Source organism: Canis lupus, chromosome 20 (assembly GCF_003254725.2).
Source record: "Canis lupus dingo isolate Sandy chromosome 20, ASM325472v2, whole genome shotgun sequence".
NCBI lineage: Eukaryota > Metazoa > Chordata > Mammalia > Carnivora > Canidae > Canis > Canis lupus.
In genome coordinates this window covers 53,329,642-53,338,555 of record NC_064262.1, presented here as the reverse complement: position 1 = coordinate 53,338,555, position 8,914 = coordinate 53,329,642, and the positions used below count along the sequence as shown (strand labels likewise).

The following is an 8,914-nucleotide window of genomic DNA, read 5'->3' as shown; positions in this document are numbered from 1 at the left end:
GCCTCACCCATCATGCTCCCCCAACTCCCAAGCCTCCTGGCCCAGAGCTGACCATGCCCCTAACTCATAGAGCACTCCCCCTCCCAAGAAGGCCCTCAGGGCCTGGCACCAGGTCCTCTCTGGAGACCAGAAGTCAGCCAGCCCCCAGAACCACACAGAGTCAAGAAACTGGTCACCGTGTTGGGCATGTGCTGACAGCCGATGCACAAAGCACAGAAACCATGGAGACGGTAGCAGGCAGGACAGGAACTCGAGTGCCAGACAGGATCTAGGGACAGGCAAGGTCTGTCTCCGCCTCCTTTCCTTCCTCCTCTGCCCTCCCCACCCAGCCAGCATCCCCTACCCCCGTGGGGCCCGTGGAGCACAAGCCACAGTCACTTCCTGAAGGCAGCGGCCCAGCTTGGGTCCCACTTGCTCTGTGGCCCATCACCCGCCTGCAGCCATGGTGAGTGAACCCTCAACTGTAGGTGAGCCCCCCACCCCACCGGGGAACAGCAAGGACATCACAAAGGCCCAGAGGTGGGAAGCAGCCAGGATGCACCACTGGGTCAGCTGGGGCCCAGGCCGGGGCTTCGACTTGAAAAAGGGGGAACAGGCAGACAGTCCAGACGACTCTCCTCCCAGGTCAGCATGAACAGTACCCTGGTCACAGGAGGCCAGGGTGAGCATGGGGGCAGCTTCCTGTGGGTCACAAAGTGGGCCATGTACTCGCCGCCCACCCCCCACCCCAGCAGTCACCCAAGGCATGACCTGCTGACCTGGATTTCTCTGGTCCTCTGGGTTACCTGGGAATCCTTACCCCAACCCATCTGTTGGTGGACTTTCATAGGGGCATTTCCAGCCGTGGCTGGAATTGCTACCTTTACTCATTCTCTGGGTGGGGAAAGGAGGCACAGACAGGAGCAGTCTCCATAGTTCTGTCCTCCAACCCCGTCTCCTAGGCCCCAGCTGAAGCCAGGCTTGGGGGCCAGCAGCAGGGCCACCTGTGGTCCAAGCAGGTCCGGCCTACTTGTGCACCCGCCTGTATCCGTGACAGAGCACGGGGGCCGGCAGATGGTACCTGGGACGGACGAGGTGTGCCACAGGAGGCGCATGTGCCTGACCATGCCGCTGCCCAGGCCGGCCTGCCACTGCTCAGGGGACTGTGAGCACCCTGACCATCCACAAAGGGTGTCTGGGACTGGGAGACAGACCCTGAGCCCACAGCTGCCTCCAGGTCTGTGTCTCTTTATGTCTTTCTGTGTGAGTCTGTGATAACCGGACTGGACATGGCTGACTGTACACCCGTGTCCTGTGTATTTATGTCAGTAAATAACTGCACTTGTAGGACAGCAATGAGTGAGCCACGTCCTGACCTTCACAGGAGCTGGGGGTTGGCGCAGAGAGAACAAAAACTAAAAAGTCAAGGCACATTTGTGAAATAATATGAAATAAACCGTCTGATACACAGGGAGTGGAGAGTACTGGGAAGAGAAAATCAATTTTTTTAATAGGGGTGGTCTGGGAGGGAGGCCTCCCTAAAAAGAAAATACCAGCAGAGAACTGGAGGCGCAAGAGGCAAGAAGCAGGCCATAGGGAGAACTGCCTGGGACTAGGGGCAGGAGAAAGAAGAGCTGGGGTGGGAGAGAGTGGGGGAGAGGAGACCAGCCCAAGGTGACTGGGTACAGGAGGCGGTTCGGTGATCTAGGGCCTTCATGAGGTCTTTAGCTTTTACCATGGGGAAATGAAGGAACGTTGCCAGATTTTGAGCAGAGGGGCTTCCTCTGGCTGCTGTGTGGGAGGGGCCTGGACAGAGATGGGGATGGGGGGGGGGGGGGACGACAACATGGGGGAGGAGCCTGAGTTCCTCCAGCCAGCATGACAGTGGTACAGGCAGTGAGAAGTGGTTGGATTCCAGATGTATTTTGAAATCAGAAGAGAAGGCACTAGGGATACGGAGCATGAAAGCACACGGTTATCTCAAGGACACTGAGAGGGAGGCTGTGGGAGCAGCAGCCTATGGGGGAGCAGCAGGAGCCCGGGTCCTAATGGGGGTGAGGCTGGGGCATATGCAGTGCCTAAGTGGTGAGGTCAGGACTCCAGGGAGCCTGGAAACAAATGTGAGGGTCCTCAGCCAAGGCCAAAGGCTGGCAACGAGGAGCTAGGAGAACCCTGCCTGACTGGCTCTATGTCCCTTAGGGGAGCCATCAGGACTTCCGGAGCCTTCAAGCAAAGTTCCAGGCCTCTCAGCTCGAGACCAGCGAACTCCCCAAAAAACCCCCAAAGCCTGAGTTCAACAAACTCCTAAAGAAGTTTCCACCACCCGAGCTAAGCGAGCACCCCAAGAAGCCCCCACAGCCAGAGTTCCACACAGTACCCAAGAAGCCCCCACAGCCCCCTTGCACCGATCTCCCCAGAAAGCCCTCCAAACCTGAGTTGAGTGAGCCCTCCAAAAAGTTCCCACAGTTCGAGACCCCTCAGAAACCCCCACGGCCTGAGCCTAGCAGGCCCCCACTGGAGCCCAAGCCCAGTGCCTTCCCTAAGAAGCTCCAGCAGCTGGAGCCCAATGGGACCACCCCAGAGCCTTCACAGCCCGACTTTAATACCCTTCCCAAGAAGCCCCCTCAGCCCGACCTCAGCGTGAACCCTAGAAAGGCCCTGCAGTCTGAGGTCAGTGGCCTCCCTAAGAAATCCCTGCCACAGCCTGAATTCAATGAGGTCCCTCAGACGCCCCCCTGGAAGTTAGAGTCCAATGAGCACCCGCCCCACTGCTCAGAGCCCGACTTCAGTACGTTTCCCAGAAAGATCCCAGCCCCTCAGCTGAGTGATCTCCCCAAGAAGCTCCTGCACCCTGATTTTGGTGACCTCACCAGGAGGTCCTCAGAGCCTGAAGTCAGTGTGTTTCCCAAGCGGCCACGGCAGTCTGAATTCAAAGCACCCTCCAAGAAGCTCCTGCAGCCTGAGCTGGGGGCCCTCACCAGGGTGTCCTCAGAGCCCGAGTTTGGCCTCCTCCCCAGGAAGTTCCTGCAGCCTGAATGCCAGCAGCCCCCTCGAAAGTTCTCACAGCCCGAGCCCAGTGCTCTGCCCAAGAAGCACCTGCACACGGAGTTCTTTGGTGATCTCCCTAAAAAGCCCCCACTCCCTGGCTCCGTCTCAGAGAGCTCACTCCCCGCTGCTGTGGCGGGCTCCCGCCCCAGGCTCCCATTCAGCCCTGGCTTTGGAGCCAGGGAGCAGAGATCAGGAGCTCGCTCTCACAGTGGAGGCTCGAGGCTGGGCCTCCAGCCTGGCCACCCACCCCGGCGGAGGCCTCTGCCCCCAGTAAACAGCCTAGGCCCCCCCCCAGCCAAGCCCCCACTGCCCCCTGGCCCCAGGGATGTCCAGAGCTTCCGAAGAGCCGCAGCCGCAGCCACAGGTAGGTCACAGCAGCCTCCGCAAAAAGCTGGGAAGGTAAAGGCAGGGCCTGCCTCCCTCCCGCTCTCCTCCTTCCACAGCTCTGAGGAGGACCCGTTCTTCTGCTGGGATCCACCTCCAAGCCCGACAGACTCAAGACATCCTGCAGTGAGTGTGGGGAGTTAGTGGGTCCTGGCGCAGGTTTAAGGCTGAAAGAGGCCCTCATCTCAGGTTCCTACAGGGACCCGGACGAGGCCTATGAGCTGTATGACGACGTGGAGCCCACGGACAACTCCAGCCCCAGTCCCATGGGCAGAGGTTTGTTGGTGGTGGGGCTGAGCCCTCAGCCAGAGCATCCTGCCCAGGCACCCGGGGACCATTCATTGCAAGGGCACATTCTTCCATGCTGTTGCGGCAAATCTGAGGGACAGTCCGTCTCCCTGGCAGTGCCAGGGGAGAAAGTGGAGGGCAGGAAGGGCCTTTTAGAAAGGCCATGCCAGCTCCTGACACAACAGTAGAGGTAGGGCAGCCCAGAGGCCAACACCAGTGAACGTACTGTGGCCACGGCAGGGGTGTGGCCCAGGGTGGTGGCAGGCGGCATTACAGAGCAGTGGAAGAATCAGAAAGAGGATTTGGTGGCATGTGATGCAGGGGCGAGAGGGAGCAAGTGAGCCCATGACACGGATGAGGCCCAAGTCAAGCTTGACACTTGGGTGCAGAGAGGAGGTATCCCTGAGTCGGGGACAAGGTGTCAGGTTCCATAGTAGACTTGTTGCACTGGAGGCGCTTGCTGGATGTCCAGGCAGGACTTGGGCCTCAACTGAGGCATGGGCTGTAGACGGAGACCCTGAGCCTGCAGTCCTAGACACTCTGTGCTCAGGTTCCTGAGGACCTTTCTTTCTCCCTTCTTCCAAGTCTCTGCTCCCAGAGAGCAGGATAATGGCAAAGCAGACCCGTCTCCAGCCCTGCTATAGGTTAATGCTTTCACCATTTTTTTTTGGGGGGGGGGGGGGGTGACTTTCATGCAAGCCCTGTATGTGAACATCACTGAACATGTACAGCCACCCCCCACCCCCAAGGCAACAGCATGCCCTTTTACAGAGGTGGAAGCCTGAGAACCCCAGAAGCAACTTGCCCCAGTTCACACAGCCGGCAGACAGGAGCCCAGGCCCTGTGCTCTCAAGACTTCCCTGCCCTATCTTTGGAAGGGCTTCCTACAGGGCAACCTTTTATTAAGGGTGGTGCCTTTGGGATGCTCCGCGCCTCCCCCCACCCCCCCACCCCACCCCCGCCCCGCTCAGCCCCAACACCAAGTCTGCTGCCTGTACTACTCTTTCCCAAGCCCCTTCTGCTTCTCCTGGGCTTTCCTCAGGGGCTGCTTACAAAACTGTCTTAGTAGAGCTTCCTGACAAGGCTCCTCCTGCTTCCGCTCTACTGAGGCTCTTGTGGCTGGGGTCTGGGGGGCCAGTCTTGGAGAGGGACGTGGGGAAAGAGGCAGTTAGCTTCCAGCAGCCTTGAAGGTATGCCCCCCCCCACTCTTCCCCAATCCCCAAACAGACCAAGAACATCCCGACTTCTGCTCACTGTCCCTGCCAGTGGAAAATCATCTCCCCATTCCATGCCAGTCATTCTGCAAGACTCCAACAAAATACACTTCTCAAATCTCTCCCTTCTTGAAATACTATGTGGGTCCTCACTGGTAATACGCTGTCCCAAAGGCTACTTTGTACTCTTCTAGTCCAACCTCCCACTCTGCCCTACTTGGGAATGGTAGCAGCCCGACCCCAGAGGTTCCTTCCACAGCTGGGAGCTCTCCTGGAAGGGGCTGGGGCCAGCACACGTAGCTCTTTCTCAGATCTCAATAGGTCACCCTTAGAACCTCCCTTACCTATGTGCCTGATTAGGGTCACACTGCCAGAAATTTGGGCTGCAGGTGTGCCAGGTCTGTCCTGTGCCACAGTGCACAGGGGCATGCTCTACCCCGTGGTGGGTTATAGGGGTCCTGGGGTGCCTCTGGGAGAAGCAGGAGCAGTTGGAGGGAATATCCTGGATGAAACTGGAGATGGCATCATCATCTGAGCACCAGGATGTGGCTGGAGTCTGGAGCAAAAAGCCAGAGGCTTCAGGCTTCAGGTTCTAGATCCTTCACTCAACTGGTATTCATGAGGCTCTCGTAAGCCAAACCCCAGGGCCAGCAGGCTCCTACGTGGAATGCTGGCAGGTTGCCAGAAGTCCGCACTCACGGGGGGAGACCCCTCACAATAGTCCCAGCAGCAGCCAGGCCAGTCCATGAACCCCACCCCATCAGCCCCTTCTCAGACACCCACTTCATTTGCTCTAGGAAATGCCTTTGCCTTATTTTTTACCTAAATCCTAGGACAATCCCCAGAAGCCAAGCTATTCTAAAAGACAGACATGAAATGGCCTCAAAAGCCTGCAAATAAATCCTGCCTTTATCATTTCCAGCCAGATGACCTTGGAGCAGGACTGCTTTACTACTCAGAGCCTTTATTTCCCTCATCAGGGAGCTGGGAATGACAGTATTACCTATTATCCTAAGTAATAAGGTCGCTATGAGGGTTAAGTGAGTTCCTGCAGTAAGCAGTTTCTGCTACACCTACCATGCAGCAGTTCAGAAAACAAAGGCAATGCACTAGAACTCACAACCCCCAAGAAAGGCCTCCGGGGAAGACGGACAGTTGGCAGGGTGGGGGTTGGGAGGGAATGGATGTCCTAAAAACTGACATAGGAAAGGCTCATTCAAGATCAAGTCACCAGTGTCAAGAGGGAGGCTGAGCCAACAGTCCCTGCCCTAACTCAGCGCTCTGACTGCTCCCAGATGAAGTGCCATTTACCCAGCAACCCCCCAGGCCACCACAAGATCCAGAACTCAGGTAGGGGGGGCGGTCATCAGCCCGCCAAGGGCATGGAAGAGGGAGGGACTGAGCTCTGGGCAGACAGGAAGGGGGCCCCTGGGAAGCACACCTTGTTCAGGAGTATCCCAATTCCTCAGGAAGGAGAAGGCTCCCCAGCCACAGCAGTTGCCACCCACAGACCTGAAGTCCCTGAAGCAGATCCGGAAGGCAGAGAAAGCGGAGAGGGAGTTCCGGAAAAAGTTCAAGGTGTGAACACCAGAATCCTCTAAACAAGAGCCCTGGGAGATCTGGGCACAGCCCCAATTGACCAAGACCCCACATATTCCATCCTCAGAAAGAAGCTGGGGTTCCTGGGGGGACAGCACAAAACAAAAGCTCTAACATATCCCTCCCCAGTTTGAGGGGGAGATAGTGATTCAAACAAGGATGATGATCGATCCCAACGCCAAGACACGTCGTGGGGGTGGCAAGCACCTGGGGATCCGGCGTGGGGAGATCCTGGAGGTGATCGAGTTCACAAACAAGGACGAGATGCTGTGCCGGGACACCAAGGGCAAATGTAAGTCAGCCAGACCAGGAAATCTTAGGGCAATGGGCTACCACCAGGGGGGCTACGGGCTCACCTATCCTGTTCTCTTTCACAGATGGCTACGTGCCCAGAACAGCTCTACTGCCCCTGTGAGTGTGGGCCCTGACTGGGGGTGGAGGGGAAGGTGGGGTGGTCAGGGGGACAAGGTGACCTTTACTGACCAAACTGTGCTCTCTGCTAGGGAAACGGAGGTGTATGATGATGTTGGCTTCTGCGGTATGTAGATGCTCAGGGTGGGCTGGAAGGGACCACAGTGCCTGGAAAGAGGTAACCCCCTACTCCACCATCCCATTTCCCTGGGGGCTGCTCATTAGCTGTGTATGGGGAGAGGAGTCACTCCAAGTCACCCTTCCTCAGCAGAACCTCTGGAGAGCCAACCATTCCCCCAGGGAAGATAAGGCCCACAGGTGTGGGTCCCCAGGACAACCTGTCAGCCCAGCCACCCACTAAAGCAGGAGTTTTGGAGACCAGACTGGCAATCACAGAACCACCCAGGCTCATGCCTGACTACATACATGAACCACATAAAGCTCCTATTTAAAGCGATTTTTGCTTCTTGTCTTTTCTTTCCCTGATTGACACAGTGGAGTCATGATCAGACACCTGGGGGTCTATAAGGTTGACCACATCCCTCCACTGTCTCAGCCCTCAGGGATAAACACCAGTAGCAGTGTGACAGGGAGAAGGTGGCAGAGGTAGGACACCACATCCAAACATGACAAGCAGTGGTTGCAGCTCCACACAGGCTTTAAGAGACCACATATTGGGGAACAGGAGAGTTCTAACCCAGTTCTAATAGAACCCAGGAATCACAGTCAGCCTAAACCACTACAGGACTAAATATGCTCAGAAACTAGCACCGTGCTTGGTCTACTGTAGCAAAGAAAAGCTGCCATGGACTGTGTTTTGATCTTGGACTTCCCAGCCTCCAGAACTGAGGAATAAATGTCTGAGTTTATAAGCCCACCCAGCTTATGGTATTTTTGTTATAGCAGCCGAAATAAGACTGTAACAAAAGCCAAACAGGAAATAAGCCTGACGCAATTTCTGTACCCCAAAGAGCAACTGTACAGGAGGGAGAGAGAATGGCTCTCAGGACCAGTAATATCCAAGTGCTTTGTTACCAGCACTGGAGAATTCAAGTCCACTCAGGACTCAGTTTCCATGAGAGTTCTCCTCGAGTGGCCAGGGTCCATGTCCTTCATGCTCAGGAGGAATGGGAATGAGACCCCCCAGTGGTCACAGTTCTAAGGGTAGAAAGAAGACTGGCTTTAGCTCCTCAAACCTCAGGGGGTGCCCCACAACACACACGCAAAAAAGCAAGCATCTTTTCAGGAACTGGTATTTATTATCAAAGTCATATTCGATGTCAACAAGATGCCACAACTACAAAAAAAATTGCGCACATTGCAATCTCAATGCAAACAGTCAAATGGAACCCCGGTCATTAAAAAAGTAATTCAAATTACCCCAAAAAGCAACTGAATTTTTTAAACATCTTTATACATCCAGCCAACAAATTAAAATGGTTAACAAGAAAAAATACAAATTCAGAGGTCTGGTATCGATGTTTAAAAAAGGCAACTGCTTAAGCATTTCTATCGATTCGAACATCAATCTCTCGGCCACTCAGCTTCATCCCATTCATCATCCGGCAGGCTCTCTCAGCCACCTCTGGCGACTCAAACTTAACCACACCGCACCCCTTGGACTTCCCGTTCTCCATCTTGATGTCGGCATACAGCACGTGGCCTGGGCACAGGGAGGGAAGAAGAGACCACAACTCATCAGGCAAACCCAGAGCTCAGCCTCAGTCTGGGCTCCACTCAGTCCAGATCACCTGTTGGATTTCGGTGGACAGAGTCAAAAGGGAGAGCGGCCCTGGCACACAAATGCTCAGAACACAATAGCTGGAATCCAGCGACTATGGCCCTTGGCCATGTTGCCATTCTTCTGCCAACAGAACCACCATCTGACCCATGATAAGCCTTCATGGCAGCTTCAAATGCATACTCATACACTTGAGAAAGTTTATAAAGGTGGCTGTGTGAAGCCAACCTTATAGGTGCTTCATCTTCAA

The 8,914-nt window shown here is 55.5% G+C and overlaps 2 protein-coding genes across 15 annotated transcripts in view; one reads left to right on the top strand and one right to left on the bottom strand.

Annotated features, from left to right (window-relative positions):
- The first annotated feature begins 307 nt into the window (after positions 1 to 307).
- Positions 308 to 7,380, top strand: PRAM1 (PML-RARA regulated adaptor molecule 1). Of its 4 annotated transcripts, none has more exons than XM_035702861.2 (10): positions 308 to 445; positions 2,179 to 3,391; positions 3,471 to 3,537; positions 3,611 to 3,687; positions 6,209 to 6,263; positions 6,383 to 6,491; positions 6,642 to 6,804; positions 6,890 to 6,923; positions 7,016 to 7,101; positions 7,195 to 7,380. In XM_035702861.2, the coding sequence occupies exons 1-9, from the start codon at positions 443 to 445 to the stop codon at positions 7,056 to 7,058; spliced, it is 1,764 nt and encodes a 587-aa protein (XP_035558754.1). In that variant the 5' UTR covers positions 308 to 442; the 3' UTR covers positions 7,059 to 7,101; positions 7,195 to 7,380. The 4 variants fall into 4 exon arrangements, with proteins under 4 accessions (XP_035558754.1, XP_035558753.1, XP_035558755.1 ...); XM_035702860.2 differs by having other exon boundaries at positions 7,192 to 7,380; XM_035702862.2 differs by having other exon boundaries at positions 7,178 to 7,380.
- A 782-nt stretch (positions 7,381 to 8,162) lies between these two features.
- Positions 8,163 to 8,914, bottom strand: part of HNRNPM (heterogeneous nuclear ribonucleoprotein M) — a 277,045-nt gene continuing 276,293 nt past the window's right edge. For 10 of the 11 annotated variants that reach the window (XM_049097609.1, XM_025457270.3, XM_025457277.3 and 7 more), the window contains one exon: positions 8,163 to 8,586. In XM_049097609.1, the coding sequence (XP_048953566.1) occupies positions 8,423 to 8,586 (164 nt within the window). In that variant the 3' untranslated portion in view covers positions 8,163 to 8,422. Of the gene's footprint in view, positions 8,675 to 8,914 lie in introns of all 11 variants that reach the window. The other variant, XM_025457273.3, reaches the window with a different exon arrangement.